At 41.9% G+C, this 22420-nt stretch overlaps 1 protein-coding gene across 8 annotated transcripts in view; it reads right to left on the bottom strand.

Annotated features, from left to right (window-relative positions):
- Positions 1 to 3657: 3657 nt before the first annotated feature.
- THRB (thyroid hormone receptor beta) overlaps positions 3658 to 22420 on the bottom strand; it is a 389921-nt gene continuing 371158 nt past the window's right edge. For all 8 annotated transcript variants that reach the window (XM_030933219.1, XM_030933237.1, XM_030933217.1 and 5 more), the window contains 2 exons: positions 12896 to 13154; positions 3658 to 8559 (listed from right to left, as the gene is read on the bottom strand). In XM_030933219.1, coding sequence (XP_030789079.1) covers positions 8318 to 8559; positions 12896 to 13154 — 501 coding nt within the window. In that variant the 3' untranslated portion in view covers positions 3658 to 8317. The remainder of the gene's footprint in view (positions 8560 to 12895; positions 13155 to 22420) is intronic.

The following is a 22420-nucleotide window of genomic DNA, read 5'->3' as shown; positions in this document are numbered from 1 at the left end:
GAGTCTCATTCTGTCACACAGGCTGGAGTGCAGTGGTATGATCACAGCTCCCTGAAGCCCCGAACTGGGCACAAAGGATTCTCTTGACTCAACCTCCTAAGTAGCTAACTACAGATGCATGCTACCATGACTGTTGAATTTTTTTCTTAGAATTTTTTGTAGAGACAGGGGTCTTACTATGTTGTCCAGGCTGGTCTCAAATTCCTGGTCTCAAGTGATGTTCCCATCTCAGCCTCCCAAAGTGTTGGGGTTACACGAGCCATTGCACCTGGCAGGTTATTCATCTTTTGATGTAACTTATTATACAGAGTCTACTTGGACTTTACGTAGTGGAAAGATATCCTAAAAGATCTCTTTAGAGCTAAAGATTCCCATTGGAGAAATCATAAAATCCTTGGAATGCAAACCCACCTGAATATCTGCAACAAATAAGACTACAGCCTCTTTCTAGGACTTAGGGTAAAACTAAGGAGTGTTTTTCATATCTCTGTATCCATTGGGATTTGTGGGCATAAGAATTTTCTGATTTGTAAATTGAAGATGTCTTACTCTATACGCATCTTCCTCATTGCTGTTGGTGTTATGTACAAGAAACTTAAAACAAAATATACAGGACATTATCAGTCTGTCCTGAAAGAAAAGGAGTGTTTATTTCAACTTCCTCTGACTTTACTCTTTATACGCATTGTTTCCAAAAATGTCTATACCAAGTGAAGTTATATATGGAAAAATAAAAAAAATTTATTGGCTTCGATAAAACTTTCAGATAGATATTTATATAGAAAAAATTGCCCTTGAAATGAAACAGCTACAAGAAAAACTAAGGTAGTGTAATTAAAAGATTAGTTTACATGTATTTAATTTTTTCTGCAAGAAAATGTAACTTAGAGGACAATTAATTTACATGACCAGTTTATATTACATTAAAAGCCCCTATACAGGCAGGTCCAGTGGTACAGTGAAATTGAAGTTTGATTGTCTATTGAGCTTCATGATTCTCTTTGGAACTTGACAGCCCATGTCCAGACAACTGGAAGAACTTGTTGGCTGAGGGAGCCCTTGTATCAGAAAATTGTAGAGCCTCCAAGTTCCACTTATCTCCCCAGGGCCCAGGGCAACTTGCTTCACCCCACCTGCCACCTGATCTGCTAACCAGTGTATGTGGGGTATGCCCATCTGTGGAAGTAGAGACCAAGTTTTCCCACATGAGGATTGCTTTCTCTCCTGAAGCATGAAGCACCACGGGACCTGCTCTGTGGCCAGGTATATACAACCTAGACATGGAGGAAGTTAGCCCTATTTTTGATAATGGGAGAGCCAGTAGATAAATTCTTTCGTTTTTTGTTTTTTGTTTTTTTTTTTTTTGAGATGGAGTCTTGCTCTGTCGCCCAGGCTGGAGTGTAGTGGTGTGAACTCGGCTCACTGCAACCTCCACCTCCTGGGTTCAAGTGATTCTCCTGCCAAGCCTCCTGAGTAGCTGGGATTACAGGTGCGCACCACCATGCGTGGCTAATTTTTTTTTTGTATTTTTAGTAGAGACGGGGTTTCACTATATTGGTCAGGCTGGTCTCAAACTCCTGACCGTGATCCACCTGCCTTCGCCTCCCAAAGTGCTGGGATTACAGGCGTGAGCCACTGTGCCAGATCAGCATAGTTCATATGGCCTCCTAGAAGATGGTCTTACACAATTGAATACTCAGTTGTGTTGCGTACTAAGTGTGGCCAACTTAGCAATGCACTTTATATTTATTCTCTTTTCTTCTATGCCTCATTCACTTTTGCCTCCACTCCTTCTTCCTCGGGTGCTATAATGCCTAATAAAATTGCAGCATGAGCTTTGCTTTCTGGGGAACCTAGGCTAAGGCAATTCTCTTCTCATTTTAATATAGCCTCCAGGCAATATCACCATACAGATACAGACTTCATTTATCATTTCATCAGTGTATGGTGTAGGTAGATTGTCTTTAAAGAGTATTACATGGCACTTTTCATCAAGTAGTCAGTGAATTCTCTTGAGATACATGCTCAAATGGTATCTGTAACATTCTGCATTTCAGTAGTTCTACTAACTTTTGCTTTGGTTTAAATAACATTTAACGTGTCAGAATTTGTGTACACAAACCTAATTCCACTTACTTACAAAGCTCTAGTGCCCTGAGTGTCTAAATATAAAACCAGAGTGAGCTGTCATTTTGAGGGTGGAGAAGCAAACCAACTTTGTCTTCTTGCTTCTCTTAATAGATTATTAGACTTTTCCTGGTTTGTGACATGACAACAGCTTCTGGCTTTGCCTGTGTAAAGGGGTTAAGAACTGTGCCTAGCTGGAATATATATGTTCCAGCTCTCCACAATAAATGAATCCAGTAATTTCTCAGAGAAGGGAAATATGTTCATTAGGATACAGTTGGGAGGTACATAATGTAGAAAAGAGATAAATATATAAAGGTTATACTTAGTCATTTGAATAAAGAGTGGAAAAACTCAGAAAATAGTACTATGAACTGATCTGGCCTAGGGAAATAATGATGCTTGCCCCATCTTACCTGGACTGGTGTTTTCATGAACCAGGAAGAATGCGATCAAACACTGTTTTTTGGAAAGTGTTTATTTGGTTCATGTCCTGGCCAAATAAACACTCTGAGCTGAGCTTCCTCTGTGTGAAGGAGACCCGCTTGCTGTACTGAAATGGGATGTGGTTTCAGATTTACCTTTGGTGTGGGCATTGGTTGCTTTTGCTTGCCCACAATTCTCCTCCACTTATAACAGCAAGACTTGGAATTTTCTTTGAGGAATCATCTTGCCTCAACTCTCAGTCCATAGTTTAGATGAGGCTGACTGTCCTTCTTTCCCCTCACCCAGTTCCAGGATTCCTGAGGATAAGGTTGATGATGCATCTGTCTTCCTCACCACAGTGATTGGCTCAGGAATGGGCACATGACTCAAACTGGGCCAATGAGAATTAGGCCAGAATTTTCATTAGAATTGTTGGAGAAAAGAAATTCTCTTTTCACTATATTTGGAGCTGTAAAGCTAATCCTGGAACTATTGGAGGCCACCATAAGGTGAAAGACCATGTGAATGTTAAGTCTACATGAATAAGATAAAGAAAGGAGCTTCCTGAGAATACTGAGTAAATGCACCCAGATCCAGCCATGTCTGAAGCTTTTGTCTGCAAATACCCTAGATTTCCCAGATATTAAAGTCAATAATTAGCTTTATGCTTAAGCCAGTTTGAGTTAGCTTTTTGTTACTTGTCATAGAAAGAATCTCAATTAACATGTGTTCAGGGCAACTGAGATTGACAGTTGGCAGCTGATGTTAATATAATTCCATGAGTAATATTCCTGAATAATTTGAGATGAGAAGATGAATGTTGTCCTTGAGCTACAAAACTTTACCTCTCTCCTCCCCTCATCTCTGTGGCCCCTTCCAAAGAGGTAACCCCCCCATCAGCATTTTATTTAGTTTCTTCTCTCCCTCCATACTTTCTTCTCAAGTACATTTGCTTATTCTAGTAGATGTCTGTTTATGAAATAAATGTCCTTACATCTTTGTTTCCCTCTTTTGGCAGCAGCTGAAGTGAGAAGTGAAGGCAACTCTTTGCCTATGTAGAAAATAATAATATTTAAAGAAAGAGACAGGAAAATATATCTGTTATAAGCTTTTTCTTTTTTAGAATTTAAGCTTATGAGTTTATCTACGCCCACTATATTCATAATTACAGTTTTATATCTGCATACAAAAGCTATGTAAAAATCCATTTTTCCCAAATATACAAATTTTTTTTGGATAGTTTAAAACATTTTGATCGCAGATTTCAACAGAGTTTTAGGCTGAAAAAAATATCACCATCTAGCAATATCACTTAACACTGTTTGCAAAACACAAATCTCCCAATGACTAAATCTTTTTCTATTCTGTAGTATTTTTCTGATTCTCAGGGCATGAAAACATTATGGGAAAAAAAAAAAAAAAAAAGGATTTTCTATGAGGAAAGCATGGAGAACCAATTTGGCTCTATGGTCAAATTAAAAATGCCAAGTTAATAAGAGAGAACCAAAAGAAAGAAGTGGCATAATGTCACATCAGCTCATTCATGCCCTGATAATTTCTGTATCAACAAAACATATGTAAAGTGTCTTCTTTTGTCTTACATTGTGCTCCATAATTTACATGAGTATTATCTGCATCCTGAGGAGGACAGATTTATATTTGATTGTCTTGTGCATAGGGCGGGTCAACTTTAACTGTGCAACAGAAAGCCACAAACAGCGTTTTACCTGCACAATATTGCTCTTGAAGGCGGCATTAATTAATGTGGAAACATACTATAAATGCACACTTTTCGCATTTGCAAACATTTATACAGCACAGTAAAAATTCTGTGATAAGGCCAAACCTTTTTTCCCCCAGTCTGTTTTTCTTTTTCTTTTTTTTTTTTTGAGTGTGTTTTTAACGCATTTTTTTTTTTTTTTAAAGATTAAAGTAAAATGTCTCAATTGTAAAAAATACACACCGGGCAAATCCTTACCTGGATAATAAATATCTACATCACAGTACAATAAAATTTCTTCTCTATAAAATTTAAATATGGATTATAGTCTATCACTATCAAAAGAAACACTATGCTAATATTTCCATATTATTAAAATAACAGGAAAAATTACGAGCTTATTTTAGAACCTGATGCCATAGCCGTTGGAAAGGGCAAAGAGATTCAAACGTCGATCATCACTCTCCATTTGAAGAGGAACTGTGGCTTGGGTATTCACTTAAATTCAGTTCATGAAAAAGGTTTAGCCTTACAAATGCTGGCTACATTTCAAAAACCGTAAGACTGATTTCATAATTTATGACTCATGCAGCAAAAGGTCAATATGACACGAATAGGTTAGAGTTCCATAGAATAAAAAGGTATCACTGACAATGACATGCTTCGAGGGTGCTCAGCGGTTCCTTGGAGGCTGAGTCTGTGGGGGGCTTAGTGTCGAGGAGGGGCCAGGGCTTGTACCCCTGTTCAGGGAGGAGCAACAAGAACGGCGTTGCTGGTACAGAGCGAAGGCCTGGCAGTCCACCCCAGGCCTGCACTGCACACTGAAGAGCTGTCGCCCGGGGCACAGGTGAGGGGGTTTCGCTGGGCTGAGGCATCAACACGTCAAGCGCGTCATTGAGGACCGAGGCTCTAGAAAAAGCTCTGAGGCGGCACGTGGTGTTTTGAGCAGAATCATAAAGAAGAAAACATCTTACTTTTTTCATTGTTTCTGGAAATACTGCACGTCTAAATTGAACAGCAAAGTACACTTGAGGGCCACACACGCACACGCACGCGCACACGCTCACGCACGCACACACACCCCACACCGCTCATCCCTAAAAGGGAAGTGACTTATAAATACGAATCCCAGCATAATGGGTGTGTTCTCCTCTACTGAGACGTCTCCCTGCCGAGGGGGTGGGAGCGCAGGTGTGAAGGGTGTCTCCGTCAGGTCCACACTGGATTTGCAAGTCTGGACAATAGATGAAAAAATGTTTAGAAAAATCTAGAGCAAATCCCTCACAAATGAGTTTTATGAGATGGAGTCTTGAGATGCACTAAGTACCTCTGTCAGCTTCAGAAGGAAGGAGTTTAGTTTCAGAGTCATTGTCTTTTGAGTCCTATGGCCTTTCCTTTCAACCTGAAGTGGGCTAAGGCTTGTCCTACTCCACATGAAGTATTCAGCCTTCAACAAGATTTCCAGACCAGCAGTTTGCCTATTGAAGGCAATCATTTAAGGTGCCAAGGATCAAGTGTTCCTTTACTTGGGCTGGCTGGATGACTGTTATATGCTATACCATTTGGCCAATTCTCGATCATGGTTAGTCCCCAAAGCATTCTGATTTAGCTTGAGATCAGGCTCTGAACTTATATTCAAATCTGGGTGTCCGATGTACTGAGGACCCTGTCAAACAAAATGAGGAAACTCCCCAGAAGGCCTGATGCTGCAGGACCCTGCCTGCTTGCCTTCCTCTCATTCCCTTTGGAAAGAAAGCTTGCCCCAGACAGCAGAGCTTCTCAGGGTTACCCTGGAGCACAGAGGTGGCTAAGTGTTTGTCTTCCAAAGCGTGGTTCCTCAAGGAGTCGAGAGGAAGCTGAAATATTAGCAGAGCAAGCACTTAAGGAGCCTGGCCAGAGACTGCCTAGACAAAACCAAACCCCAAAACGATCTGTCTGTAGATAAAGCAGGTAATCTGCCAATGACCTTCGTGCTTATAATTGTAAATCTTTTCACTTACTTCCTTTCTTTGGGTAACAAGTTCCATAGCAATGTTCTTGTTTCCTTTTTCCCAGAAGCCAGTACAATTGCTTTCATGCATTGAACATTTAATTCCCCGCTCCCAGATAATTTCCAATCACACTTGGAATTTTCAGTGCTGTTCCTCTTCTTTTTCCAAGGACTCTAAATGATTGACTAGTATTGTGTCAAATTATTATTTCGAGTCAATACCAAATTTATGTTCCTTAAGTGTTAAGTGGGCCATACTTCTTGTCTAATAAAGTTAGGAATTTAAGTGTTAAAAAAAAATCAAAGGAACCAGATTTTTTCCCCTTGAAATGCATACAATATTAAGGACAGGAAGGGTTTTAGAGATCATGACTTATTCACCAGGCGAGAAAACCAAGACCTAGAATTACAAATCTACCAGCTGACAGAGCACGCCCTAGAACTCAGGCACCCAGACTTCTGGGCCAGTTATGCCCCACCAAACTTAAAGCATCTACTTGGTTTTCACAGTGACTTTCCTTCCTTTGTTTTTAGGTAAATCTCACTGATATGGCTTATTTTCCCCAATATTTCCAGGATAAGGCAGTAAAAGGTAGGCAAAGGAATACTTTATATCTACTATGCCAGTGGAGAATGAGATACATTCAATTGCATGGGTACATTCTATGCCCATTTTCTGACACTGAAGAGATGAAGTGTCACTGTTTGTTTTCTGGGCACAAGCTATTCTCGCATGGGCCATTGGGAAGGCAGGTTGGGCAGGAAAGGTAAGTGTGCACATGGTCTGCAGGTGTTTTCTATTGAGTATCTGTCAGGGTGTGCTATAAGAGGGACAGGAGGGTCAGTAGCAGGGCCAGTCTCTGTTTAGAGATAGTCAAGCTATGCTAGTGCCTCAGAGTCAGAGGGAAAAAGGGGACTAGGAGACATTTGTCAATGAGGCAAGGAGCTTGAGGATCTAACCAGAAGGAAGCATCCTCCAGCTATCGGGACACAAAGGGGCCCTCAGAACACTGCATTTCCTTCAACTGAGAATGTAGCTGCACTAATCTCTCCTCAGAATTTCTCTGGAAGAAGACTGAAATTTCAGCGTATCTTTCCTTGATTAGAATATTTGATCCATAGAGAAATCTGTTGTCAGCTCAGCAAAGATACAACCTGGATAAAGAAGTTCGGGAGCTTGGGAGATGACAGATCAGATGCCACAGAAAAGGGGTGCCACCCTGTGAATAGGTTTGATTTCTGTAAGTATTTTCTGAGCCTAAATGGGAAAGAAGCCTTCCTACTGTGAGGTAATACTATGAATTTTTGGAAACCATGGAATCACTGACATTGGTGAAGATTTCTAATTTCTCTGGGCTCACTGAAAATAATTATTTTCCTTGTTGGCCTCAATCAGTCAATATCTGTACATCCTTGAGTCACACCCTTGTATAACTTGAATTAAATCTAATAAGGGTATAAAACTGATATTGGAAGGACAACTGATTTTTTAGGACACAAATATTCCTGTGCATTCCAAGTTATGCTCCTAGGAGACGATAAAGAGTGCTGGAAACAGCATGCTCTTGAACAGGTGAAAATTTGTTCAAGTCTTTCCCTAAAAGGCTGAAAGCCACATCTAACTAAACGTGGTCTGTACTCTGCTAACTTCAGCCCTGCACACATCAGGATTGGGTGGAGGTGGTCGTATTATCTTGGTTTTAAGGCTTCTTTAGTGTCCTGCAGTGCCATTTTGCTGACTCGAGTCTCGGACTGGGGATGGGTGGGAGCTGGTGATGCTTGATGCTGGTGAGTTAATGATTGTCCCCCACCCCACCTCTACAACCGTAAAACCTTCAGAGCATTCACATCAAAGGACCGGAGAACGAAATGCAATAGTTTCAAGTACCCGCATTCCAGGGGCAATTTCATCCATGTCTATGCCAAGGACTACTTCCCTTTTCCCTCCCAAATAATCCCTCCTGACACAAAGAAACAAACAAAGAAGAGCTAGGCAATGGAATGAAATGACACCCAGTAGTGCTGTAGGAATTATGAGAATGAATCCAGTCAGTCTAATCCTCGAACACTTCCAAGAACAAAGGGGGGAAGAGTTCTGTGGGGCATTCCACCTTCATGTGCAGGAAGCGGCTGGCATGGCAGGCTCCTATCATCCGCAGGTCTGTCACCTTCATCAGGAGTTTTGGCCAAAAGTGTGTCACGTGGTGTTTTCGGTAATTGATATAGTGTTCAAAGGCCAGCAGGAAACTATCTTGGTACTTTTCTATTCTCTCAACACAGGCGAGCCCCGGGCGATCTGTGGGGAAGAGAGAAGATGGACATTGATTCAGAGATGGAACAGGGAAGGCTTGCTTTGTCCAATTCCAGGCCTTTAGTGGGAGGCGGGCAGATCTAGGGTCTTCCCTCTTAGCCATAAGCATGGATGCAGCGTGAACTCTGGTGCTCCAGGGACCAGGTACCAGGGGAGTGGCATCATTTCTATGAAGAGAGGCAGTACTTTGTTCAGATAAATATCTCTGTTTAGACAGATCACCTTCTTGGGTGTGAAAGGTGATGCCTCCCTCCTAGGGTACAGGAGGAGAAGGCTGACAGCTGAAATATTCTGCAAGATTAGGGGAACAATTTTGAATTTTCACTGGCTGCCTGGGAGAGGGGAGAGGACTAGCACGGACATGCATAGAAAGGGGAGATATATGAAGGGACTGGGGACATTGCAGCAGGCCTGAGGCCAAAGGAGGAATGCGGAATAGTAAGACATTTCCTTGAGGACCAAGAAACACCATGTTTAACTTTGTGTTGTCTTCCAGGCTGCAATGAACTGGCCTTTCCCTTTCCTTATGCCTTTAGTAAAATTGCTACCATAGCAGCCTGGTTTTAGTCATGATTTTGGAATTGAAATGAAAAGAAAAGGGGAGGGGAGCTGTGCCAGAGTCACCCCATGCAGAGAAGAGAACAGCTACAGTGGGAGCTGGAGTGAGAGGACACTGGGACCCTGGAAAGCCCAGGAAATCTTCCCAAGTCCTGCATAGACTACTGGGCTTCCCACAGTATGTGGGAGAGGCTCAAGTCAGTTTCCAAAAGTGATAAACAAAGGGGTGACACAAGGAGGCTGGACAACTGGGGAATAGCTGGGCTGCAGACACTTGGGTGACAAAAATAATCTATAAACCTGGATGAATTCTTCAAATAGCTCCAGGAGGCCCAACACGCCCCTGCTCAGTTCTCTTCAATTCAAATGAATTCACACTTCAAGGGTCCAATTATGGAGGTGTTTGTATCAGTAGGAATCTAAACAGGGTTCTGCTTCATTGGAAAGGAAGAATCAGGGCTAATGTCTCAATTCACCCTTCTGAGTCTAAACAAACTAACAAACCATACGGGCTTTTGGAATCCCCTATTTAGCTCAAATGGAAATTTGTACATTTTTATCTTGTGTTTTCCTTCATATTTGATGAAGCTGCTCTGTGGATTTGCTGGTTCTCCCTTTCTCCCTCTCCCTTATCTTCTCTCTTTCTTTGAGTGTGCAAGAATTTTCCACAGGATCCTTTAATTTTTAATCCAGATAGAAGATCAACATATTATGGCTTCGGATGTATTCTTTCAAAGGGAAAATACAATGTGGGTTTTGTGGCATTAAAGAGATAAAGATGAGATGGTCACATAAATGACACAGCGAGTACGAATTGACATTTTGATGATGCTTGAGTTGCACTGAACAGGTTTATGAAGAGAGAAACATTTTAAAGACCGAAGACCATTTTAACTCCTTAAGACAAAAGTTCTCAAAGGAATGTCTTTCAGATCATTTTCATTTTTTCTTTTTGCACTGCAGGACCAAGGAACTTAGAAGTAGTGGCTCTTGGAAAAGTCTTTGAAGAAAAAGTCTAAGATATTGTGTAACTGAAATGGCACACAAAACATGGGGCTTAGAACATCAGGCTGCAGAGGAATTGGAGACTTGGGGCTCCGACAGGCAGCTATCATTTGCCAAATGCACAGTGTCTTGTAATATTTTCCTGGTCCTGGCAGTATTAATGAAGAGGGTCCACATCACTAGGGAGGGTGGGGTGTGAAAAGTTATTAAGTTGTCCTGTAGCTGTCAGGCAGTGTCAGCCTCACAACATGAGAGAACTGGGAAGAATCATTCACTTTGGTGTTTGATAGTGTCTGGCATCACATTCAGTTTTTGCCATCTCCACCTACTTCTCCCTTTATCTATCTTAACTATGATTTGCTTAATAATCTGTGAAACTGACTCACTAAAGAGGAAACATCTTATTATTCAGTAATAAAAATCCATTTGACATAAATAAGAAGATAACCACAAAAATGGATGCATGGCAAAAGCCTTTGTTACTCTGGAGCTGAAGGTTCTGGCTGAACATTGCTCCTGAGATCCACTCTCTCTTTGTTAAAAAGGAAGGTTAGTAAGTGTTAGAGAGGTGTTAAAGGCAGACTAGCACCACACTGAGTCTCTCTCCTTGCCTTATTTGGAAGGAGATTTTACCAGGAAGAGAAAACTGTCAAAGAAATAGCTATCTCATGGTGTGATTCAACATTATTTAAAAGTGTCTTTGTACCTCTAAAATCTCAGCTAAAAAAATTACCATGAGTCCCTCCAGAAATATAATTCCCGTGTATGTAGCTTAATTTCTTCATTTTAAAGGTCACTGAAGCCCAGAGAAGGTAGGGGTCACCCAAAGTCACACAGGGAGTGTGTGAGGAGAAGCTTGGATAAGATATAAATTTCATTTCTCCGAGAATAATTCTCCTGAACGACTGTGGGCCCCATTTCTTGCTGGCTGTCGCTGGAGACCACCCTCAGCCCTAGAGGTTGTCTACAGCTCCTGTCATGGGAACTTTCCCCGCATGGTGGTTTACCTCATGAAGCTGGCACGGAGAGTTCCTAGAGCAAGTCTGCCAGCAAGAGGGAATCTTAGATTATGTAATGTAATCACATGGGGGGTGACACCAAATTTGCCATATTCTCTTGGTTAGGATCAAGGCATGGGTCCTGCACACACTGAAGGACAGGAGATTATCCAGGGTGTGAACACTAGGAGGTGGGGAGTGTGGGGGGTTGGTCTGGAGTCTGTGTGCCACAGTGTACACGGAAGTTCATGATGCTATTCTATCTACTTACCCTTGAAATTTTCCATAATAAAAGGAAGTGTTTCTTTTTGAAAAGTCTGCCATATCTAAAGTTCCTATAGTAAATACATTTCTAGATCAGCTTTAAAAAAATAATTCTAGGCCAGGCATGGTGGCTCGTGCCTATAATCCCAGCACTTCGGGAGGCTGAGGTGAGAAGATCATTTGAGCCCAGGAGTTCAAGACCAACCTGGGCAACATAGTGAGACCCGTCTCTCTCTACAAAACAATAAACAATTAGCCAGGGGTGGTGGTGTGTGCCTGGAGAGGCTGAGGCAGGAGAATCTCTTGAGCCCAGCAGGTCAAGTCTGCGATGAGCTGTGTTTACACCACTGCACTCCAGCCTGGGCAATAGAGCAAGAGCCTGTCTCAGGTTTAAAAAAAAAAAAATCCTATAGAGTTAACCAGGAAGCAGCGACTCTACAAAGGATTCTCGATGTATATTTTACCCACATATTCAGCCATTTATCCAATAAACATTTCTTGAATTCTACTGAACACTGGCCTAGGTGCTGGATGTAAAATTAGACATATTCACGTCCTCAAAAAAAAAAAAAAAAGTCCACAGGGACTTACGTGGACAAGTGAAGCAGGTAGTTACAGCGCAGAGTGACAAGTGCCAAAGCACAGCAACACTTGGGTGCCCTGAAAATGCAGAGGACTCTGAAACCACTTCTATTTAAAACTATCTTCCCTGAAAGGGTTTGATGTGTAGTGGCTTACAGACGGCTGCCCATTCTGTGCTCTCCTCCCATCTACAGGGGGACTGTTGAGTCCTGGCTGGCACTCAGACTTGTTTTGGCCAATCCAATGTGGATGAAGTGATGCTGTGTGATTTGAGACTGGGCCTCGTGGGATCTGCAGCTTCTGCTTTTGTGTGCTTGGGACTCTTTCTCTTGGAAATCAACAGCTAAGTAAGAAGTCTACCCTGCAGGAGGAAAGGTCGCATAGAGGGAGGCCTGAACCAGTGTTTGATGTCCCAGCTGAACTCCAGTCATCTTGGATGTTTAAGCCACTAAGTTTTGGGTTGGTGTGCTATTTAGCAGTAGATAACTGAAACTTCAGTTGTAGCTAAGCCACGAACAAATTCTAGCTTGCCTCCATGGTTTCCACACACAGAACTTAACACACAATCGTGTGGTCACTCACATCCATATCTGGCATACCCCAAAGCAGAAGGAGGCAGGTTTGGCCAGAGACTACGAAGAGGGCTGCAGAGTATCCACCAAAGGTGGATCAGTTCATAGAGTCTTTAAGATGGCTCCTTTGGCTTTTTTCTATCCTGGGACACTGCAAAAAGCATCAGACATCTGACACTCCCCTTTAAGTTCCCAATCCAGTGGCAAGTCTGCAATTTCTCACTGAAGAAGAGTGAGCTATATTCTGAAGCTAAAGGGGGACTGAAAACTCAAGTGATTGGAATTAGCACTAGACAAGCAAAAGCTCTTTGGATGCCCACTGACGAGTCTAGGCACACTCACCTGAAGACATCAGCAGGACGGCCTGAAGGAGGGCTACTTCAGTGTCATCCAGGTTGAAAGAAGACAGAGACATGCCCAGGTCAAAGATGGCGTCTGACACCACCCCAAGACCCCCATTTTTCAGCTGGCCCCGTGTCACTGCCATTTCCCCATTCAAGGTTAAAGTCTCACTTTCTGGGTCATAGCGCACAGCAGCGCGAAGGGACATGATCTCCATGCAGCAGCCTTTGAGGAGGATGATCTGGTCTTCACATGGCAGCTGAAAAGAACCAGCTCATGTCAGCAAAGAACAAATGGAAAAATGCCAGTCAGGAACAACATACAGTATCTCAAAAGCAATAGGAATAACCTTGTGATGAACATTTGTCCTGCATTGTTTGAGCCCATGGTTTTCCCTTCCCTACTTGGCTACAGGCTTTCAACAACCATTTTTCATACTCAAAGTTGGCTGTAATCTGCACCAACTTTAACGTCAGGAGTTTGCATTGCTTTTATGACAGATACAGTCCAAACGCTATAACAGTCGTGTGTGAAGCTGTGCTGATAACCCCTCAGTTTGGGGGTTTGTATTATAACTTCAACTGATAACTGCCTGAGAGCAGGGTTTATGTGAAACTCTCCATTTTTGTTTGTTTTTTTGTCTTGTAGCTTGAATAGGTAACGGCTTACCCTACTGTTTAGCTGGCAACTGGGCTTCCTTTTGGTTTTTGAAGCACATTTGCTCTTGGAGCCTCTTGGCACAAAACTAGAGGGTGGTTGGCAGAGATACATGTTGCCCATGAGGCCCTGAGATATAAGCTTCATCTAAAGTCACCCAGGGACTTAAAGGCAGAAGGGAGAGCAGAATTCAGTCCTCCTGATTCCCAAGGTTGTGTTCTTCTCAGCACCTTAGACACAGGATTACTCAACACACTGGGTCTTTCTGCCAGTGTTGCAATCTCCTTTTAAGCTCATTTGGTTACCCTGTTAATTAGGATTTGTGAGAATGTGGCAACATTAATAATAAAAAATACCTTTGCTCATAGGCAAAATAATAAAAACCAGAATCTTATTTTCTGGAAGGGGAGACTGTTTAATTAAATGCCATTATCAAAGTAGTTGGAAGGCTATTAGTAAATGGGTGTGTTTGATGAACTGGGCATCATGCCCAGATTTCCATGCACCACCTCATTTAATCTTCACAGCAGTACAATGAGGTAAATATTCGAATTCCATATTACTTACAGATGTGGAAATCTAGGCACTGAGAGGGTAACAAGCTGGGTGTGGGGGTGAGGTGGTCACATGAATGTTTCATGAGTGAGGTTAGGATTTGAAACTGGATCTGTCAGAATCCAATGCCAAGAGAAGAAGGAAACATAACTCTTTTTACCATGGATATGACTGAGTTTCCATAAACAACAAATATGTGAGTAACACCTAATATCTATCTCTTCATTAGAGCAGTTACAGATTTATTTTGGGAAATGCTCTTGGCAATACTCGACCAGTCCAATTTAGGTTATTATATAAAAGTAATACAACTGAATTACGTCTAAAATACTGGGCATTTTATATTTTTCACTAGCTCAGCCTAGTCACTTTACCAGTTATCAGAATAAGTCATTGCATATTTGATTCTGGAATCCATACATATATGAATTCTCTCCTTCCACTCGTTTTTTAAAAAGCACTGCGATTTGCTTTTGTCTAGGTTCTGATGGTTAAACACAGATTGCTGGCCCCAACCCCTGAGTTTCTGCATTTCCCCCAAGTTCCCAGGTAATGCTTATGTTGCTGGTTCACAGAGCCCACTCTTGAGAATGACTAGCATAGAACAGCAACAAGAAGTTACTAATCAGATCAAACCATTTATTTTTAAAATGTGTCACAAAGTGTGCAAACTTGGGCAGGCCCCACCTTTGAAACCAATTCTGATTATAGATGAAATAGAAATTTTCCTTTCCAAATTTCTAGTTTAAATACCAACTGTTGAAGATTAGTTCAAATTTAAATAAAAGCTGAATAAGTATTTGCAAAGGATCACCAATGGTTTAAAAACTGGGCCAGATGCCTTTTCCTTTAAGAGGGATTTGTAGGATCCTGGTGAGATTTGTTTCAACACGTGGGCAAATAATCTCTTAGACACCTGCCAAAATGCTTTCATTGTGAGAACACTCAACAAGGGCCTGACAGGCGGAGATGCAGGGATACTCCCACAGGTTCTTCCTGCCTCCTTAGGAGAGCATCACTCAGGTTGACTGGCAAAGACGACAGGGCCCTGCACTCTAGGAGTGATTTTGCATGTTGTTTTGGCAGCTCTGCCAGCGATGATTTTAGATCTTGTGAAGCCCCTGGTGTCATGCCAGTCTTGTTTGGTGGGTTGGCATGGATCTTAGAAGAACAATTATCATGAACACAGTTTGAATAGCAGATGTGATAAACTGCCTCTGGCAAGAGACCACTGGCTCTCAAGACCACCTGAGATCTCCAGCCCACTCCACGGGTAGCTCACGAACCTATACAGGTAGCTCACGAACCTATACAGTTAATTCCTCTCTTCTGGGTTTCCAAGAGAGTATAAAAGGCTAAAGGTCATCAGGAGGCCTCAAAGACAGAAAGCACATGCATCTCTGCTGTAAAGGTGCTCCCACCATCCCACCGCCATCGTCTTTTGTAGTCGGCAGACCACATGATATCAGGGTAGAAGGAGAGATGGAATCAAAAATGAAATAGGCTTGGACTTTTAGGGAAACTTGGATAGACAAGCTTGCCACAACCTGTGCTTGAAAAGTTCCATGTTGACCCCTCACCCTTGCCACAGACGAAAGTGCGCAGTGTGTTTGTTCCTGGTGGTGGAGACGGCTGCTGCTTCTGTTTTCTTCCTTCAACTGAAATATATCTTCAGTGGTTTACATGAGCTTTACATTAAAAAAAAAAAAAAAAATCTCTGGGGGGTGGCATTCAAAGGGCACCATGTGACTGGCAGGCTGGCTGGAGCTGTAGAGGTAACAGACTCAATAGAGTTTCTCCTCAGACCCAAGAACTGGGGGCAAAGGGACACAGCCAGGGAGAGGACCAAGAGAGGTCCAGGAAAACACAACCATCCCCGCAAACAAAACAGAAAGATGACAGCCAGAACTGGCAGGAGTGAGGGGAAACAAGCCTGTCGGTGCGGATGTGAGAGTGCACGTACTTTCTCTTTCCAGGGCCATTTGGCAGCACATATCAAAAGCCTGTATATCTTGGTCCTTAAATTCCATGTCAGACATAGTCAGTGATGTGAGCAGGATATAGTTGCCAGAAAAATCACATAAGCATGTTTTTATTAGTGAAAAATTGGAAATGAACTATAGATCCAGTAAAAACAGATAACACAATTTATGGCAGATGTATTCTTTGGAATACTATGTGGTCATTGAAAATCATTTTGTGAAAACATATGTAAATGCTATGTCCTCCCATTGAGGGTAAAAAGTTAGTTCAGTGACAGGTGCTGGTAACGATCTGTTTCTTTATCTTGGTGCCGATCATGTGGGTGGGTTCAGTTTGTAAAAATTTATTGAGCTGCACTCTTATGACATATATACATTCTTTAATAAAAAGTTAAAAATAATTTCATATACAGTACATTGTGGTATACATTAAATATATTTTATACTTCATATATATGTATATATGTGTATGTGTGTGTGTACACACATAAATATTTGAAGAAAGACTAAAATAGGTGCCAAAATCTTGTAGTGTTACCATAAATCATTACCTTTATTATGTTGTATAAATAAACCTTCAATGAATATGTGTAATTTTTGTAATATCCTCTAAAATGTTAATAGATGTCTACTTTTAAAAAAGGCATCAAAGGCATGGGCAGCTCCATGGCCAACACAGAGATATAAGTCAAAGTCCCTTCCTCAGTACCTACTGACTTCTTTAGGTGTGGGGTCTGAGTCATTGCTACTGCAAGGCCGTGGGTAGTAGCTTATCAGGTACCCTGGTGCTATAGACTGAAGGTCTGTATACCTTCAAAATCCATATATTGTGGGGGTGGGGGGGTGGGGGCGGAGCAAGATGGCCGAATAGGAACAGCTCCAGTCTCCAACTCCCGGCGCGAGCGACACAGAAGACCGGTGATTTCTGCATTTTCAACTGAGGTACTGGGGTCATCTCACTGGGGAGTGCCGGACAATCGGTGCTGGTCAGCTGTTGCAGCCTGACCAGCGAGAGCTGAAGCAGGGCGAGGCATTGCCTCACCTGGCAAGCGCAAGGGGGAAGGAAATCCCTTTTCCTAGCCAGACGAACTGAGACACACAACACCTGGAAAATCGGGTAATTCCCACCCCAATACTGCACTTTAAGCAAACGGGCACACCAGGAGATTATACCCACACCTGGCCGGGAGGGTCCCACGGCCACAGAGCCTCCCTCATTGCTAGCACAGCAGTCTGCGATCTAACCACAAGGCAGCAGTGAGGCTGGGGGAGGGGTGCCCGCCATTGCTGAGGCTTAAGTAGGTAAACAAAGACGCTGGGAAGCTCAAACTGGGTGGAGCTCACAGCTGCTCAAGGAAACCTGCCTGTCTCTGTAGACTCCACCTCTGGGGACAGGGCACAGCTAAAAAACAAGAGGGGAAGCAGCAGAGGCCTGTGCAGACCCGAACGACTCTGTCTGACAGCTTTGAAGAGAGCAGTGGATCTCCCAACATGGAGGTTGAGATCTGACAAGGGACAGACTGCCTGCTGAAGTGGGTCCCTGACCCCTGAGTAGCCTAACTGGGAGACATCCCCCACTAGGGGCAGTCTGACACCTCACACCTCACAGGGTGGAGTACACCCCTGAGAGGAAGCTTCCAAAGTAAGAATCAGACAGGTACACTCACTGTTCAGCAATATTCTATCTTCTGCAACCTCTGCTGCTGATACCCAGGCAAACAGGGTCTGGAGTGGACCTCAAGCAATCTCCAACAGACCTACAGCTGAGGGTCCTGACTGTTAGAAGGAAAACTATCAAACAGGAAGGACATCTATACCAAAACCCCATCAGTACGTCACCATCATCAAAGACCAGAGGCAGATAAAACCACAAAGATGGGGAAAAAGCAGGGCAGAAAAGCTGGAAATTCAAAAAATAAGAGCGCATCTCCCCCTGCAAAGGAGCACAGCCCATCGCCAGCAACGGATCAAAGCTGGTCAGAGAATGACTTTGACGAGATGAGAGAAGAAGGCTTCAGTCCATCAAACTTCTCAGAGCTAAAGGAGGAATTACGTACCCAGCACAAAGAAATTAAAAATCTTGAAAAAAGAGTGGAAGAATTGATAGCTAGAATAATTAATGCAGAGAAGGTCATAAATGAAATGACAGAGATGAAAACCATGACACGAGAAATACGTGACAAATCCACAAGCTTCAGTAACTGACTTGATCAACTGGAAGAAAGAGTATCAGCGATTGAGGATCGAAAGAATGAAATGAAGTGAGAAGAGAAACCAAAAGAAAAAAGAAGAAAAAGAACAAAGCCTGCAAGAAGTATGGGATTATGTAAAAAGACCAAATCTACGTCTGATTGGGGTGCCTGAAAGTGAGGGGGAAAATGGAACCAAGTTGGAAAACACTCTTCAGGATATCATCCAGGAGAACTTCCCCAATCTAGTAGGGCAGGCCAACATTCAAATTCAGGAAATACAGAGAATGCCACAAAGATACTCCTCGAGAAGAGCAACTCCAAGACACATAATTGCCAGATTCACCAAAGTTGAAATGAAGGAAAAAATCTTAAGGCCAGCCAGAGAGAAAGGTCGGGTTACCCACAAAGGGAAGCCCATCAGACTAACAGTAGACCTCTCGGCAGAAACCCTACAAGCCAGAAGAGAGTGGGGGCCGATATTCAACATTCTTAAAGAAAAGAATTTTAAACCCAGAATTTCATATCCAGCCAAACTAAGTTTCATAAGTGAAGGAGAAATAAAATCCTTTACAGATAAGCAAATGCTTAGAGATTTTGTCACCACCAGGCCTGCCTTACAAGAGACCCTGAAGGAAGCCCTAAACATGGAAAGGAACAACTGGTACCAGCCATCGCAAAAACATGCCAAAATGTAAAGACCATCGAGGCTAGGAAGAAACTGCATCAACTAACGAGCAAAATAACCAGTTAATATCATAATGGCAGGATCAAGTTCACACATAACAATATTAACATTAAATGTTAATGGACTAAATGCTCCAATTAAAAGACACAGACTGGCAAACTGGATAAAGAGTCAAGACCCATCAGTCTGCTGTATTCAGGAGACCCATCTCACATGCAGAGACATACATAGGCTCAAAATAAAGGGATGGAGGAAGATCTACCAAGCAAATGGAGAACAAAAAAAAGCAGGGGTTGCAATCCTAGTTTCTGATAAAATAGACTTTAAACCATCAAAGATCAAAAGAGACAAAGAAGGCCATTCCATAATGGTAAAGGGATCAATTCAACAGGAAGAGCTAACTATCCTAAATATATATGCACCCAATACAGGAGCACCCAGATTCATAAAGCAAGTCCTTAGAGACTTACAAAGAGACTTAGACTCCCATACAATAATAATGGGAGACTTCAACACTCCACTGTCAACATTAGACAGATCAACGAGACAGAAAGTTAACAAGCATCTCCAGGAATTGAACTCATCTCTGCACCAAGCGGACCTAATAGACATCTATAGAACTCTCCACCCCAAATCAACAGAATATACATTCTTCTCAGCACCACATCGCACTTATTCCAAAATTGACCACATAATTGGAAGTAAAGCACTCCTTAGCAAATGTAAAAGAACAGAAATTATAACAAACTGTCTCTCAGACCACAGTGCAATCAAACTAGAACTCAGGACTAAGAAACTCAATCAAAACCACTCAACTACATGGAAACTGAACAACCTGCTCCTGAATGACTACTGGGTACACAACGAAATGAAGGCAGAAATAAAGATGTTCTTTGAAACCAATGAGAACAAAGATACAACATACCAGAATCTCTGGGACACATTTAAAGCAGTGTGTAGAGGGAAATTTATAGCACTAAATGTCCACAAGAGAAAGCTGGAAAGATCTAAAATTGACACTCTAACATCACAATTAAAAGAACTGGGGAATCAAGAGCAAACAGATTCAAAAGCTAGCAGAAGGCAAGAAATAACTAAGATCAGAGCAGAACTGAAGGAGATAGAGACACAAAAAACCCTCTAAAAAATCAATGAATTCGGGAGTTGGTTTTTTGAAAAAATCAACAAAATTGACAGACTGCTAGCAAGACTAATAAAGAAGAAAAGAGAGAAGAATCAAATAGATGCAATAAAAAATGATAAAGGGGATATCACCACTGGACCCCACAGAAATACAAACTACCATCAGAGAATACTATAAACACCTCTACGCAAATCAACTAGAAAATCTAGAAGAAATGGATAATTTCCTGGACACTTACACTCTTCCAAGACAAACCAGGAAGAAGTTGAATCCCTGAATAGACCAATAGCAGGCTCTGAAATTGAGGCAATAATTAATAGCCTACCAACCAAAAAAAGTCCAGGACCAGATGGATTCACAGCTGAATTCTACCAGAGGTACAAAGAGGAGCTGGTACCATTCCTTCTGAAACTATTCCAATCAATTGAAAAAGAGGGAATCCTCCCTAACTCATTTTATGAGGCCAACATCATCCTGATACCAAAGCCTGGCAGAGACACAACAAAAAAAGAGAATTTTAGACCAATATCCCTGATGAACATTGATGCAAAAATCCTCAATAAAATACTGGCAAACCAGATTCAGCAGCACATCAAAAAGCTTATCCACCATGATCAAGTGGGCTTCATCCCTGGGATGTAAGGCTGGTTCAACATTTGCAAATCAATAAACGTAATCCAGCATATAAACAGAACCAAAGACAAGAACCATATGATTATCTCAATAGATGCAGAAAAGGCTTTTGACAAAATTCAACAGCCCTTCATGCTAAAAACGCTCAATAAATTCATTATTGTTGGAACGTACCTCAAAATAATAAGAGCTATTTATGACAAACCCACAGCCAATATCATACTGAATGGGCAAAAACTGGAAAAATTCCCTTTGAAAACTGGCACAAGACAGGGATGTCCTCTCTCACCACTCCTATTCAACATAGTCTTGGAAGTTCTGGCTAGGGCAATCAGGCAAGAGAAAGAAATCAAGGGTATCCAGTTAGGAAAAGAAGAAGTCAAATTGTCCCTGTTTGCAGATGACATGATTGTATATTTAGAAAACCCCATTGTCTCAGCCCAAAATCTCCTTAAGCTGATAAGCAACTTCAGCAAAGTCTCAGGATACAAAATGAATGTGCAAAAATCACAAGCATTCTTATACACCAGTAATAGACAAACAGAGAGCCAAATCATGAATGAACTTCCATTCACAATTGCTTCAAAGACAATAAAATACCTAGGAATCCAACTTACAAGGGATGTAAAGGACCTCTTCAAGGAGAACTACAAACCACTGCTCAGTGAAATCAAAGAGGACACAAACAAATGGAAGAACATACCATGCTCACTGGATAGGAAGAATCAATATTGTGAAAATGGCCATACTGCCCAAGGTTATTTATAGATTCAATGCCATCCCCATCAAGCTCCCAATGACTTTCTTCACAGAATTGGAAAAAACTGCTTTAAAGTTCATATGGAACCAAAAAGAGCCCGCATTGCCAAGACAATCCTAAGTCAAAAGAACAAAGCTGGAGGCATCACGCTACCTGACTTCAAACTATACTACAAGGCTACAGTAACCAAAACATGCATGGTACTGGTACCAAAAGAGAGATATAGACCAATGGAACAGAACAGAGTCCTCAGAAATAATACCACACATCTACAGCCATCTGATCTTTGACAAACCTGAGAGAAACAAGAAATGGGGAAAGGATTGCCTATTTAATAAATGGTGCTGGGAAAATTGGCTAGCCATAAGTAGAAAGCTGAAACTGGATCCTTTCCTTACTCCTTATACGAAGATTAATTCAAGATGGATTAGAGACTTAAATGTTAGACCTAATACCATAAAAACCCTAGAAGAAAACCTAGGTAGTACCACTCAGGACATAGGCATGGGCAAGGACTTCATGTCTAAAACACCAAAAGCAACGGCAGCAAAAGCCAAAATTGACAAATGGGATCTCATTAAACTAAAGAGCTTCTGCACAGCAAAAGAAACTACCATCAGAGTGAACAGGCAACCTACAGAATGGGAGAACATTTTTGCAATCTACTCATCTGACAAAGGGCTAATATCCAGAATCTACAAAGAACTCAAACAAATTTATAAGAAAAAAGCAAACAACCCCATCAAAAAGTGGGCAAAGGATATGAACAGACATTTCTCAAAAGAAGACATTCATACAGCCAACAGACACATGAAAAAATGCTCATCATCACTGGCCATCAGAGAAATGCAAATCAAAACCACAATGAGATACCATCTCACACCAGTTAGAATGCCAATCATTAAAAAGTCAAGCAA

This window comes from Rhinopithecus roxellana, chromosome 1, assembly GCF_007565055.1.
Source record: "Rhinopithecus roxellana isolate Shanxi Qingling chromosome 1, ASM756505v1, whole genome shotgun sequence".
Classification (NCBI taxonomy): Eukaryota; Metazoa; Chordata; class Mammalia; order Primates; family Cercopithecidae; genus Rhinopithecus; species Rhinopithecus roxellana.
This window is presented reverse-complemented; position numbering and strand designations above follow the sequence as displayed.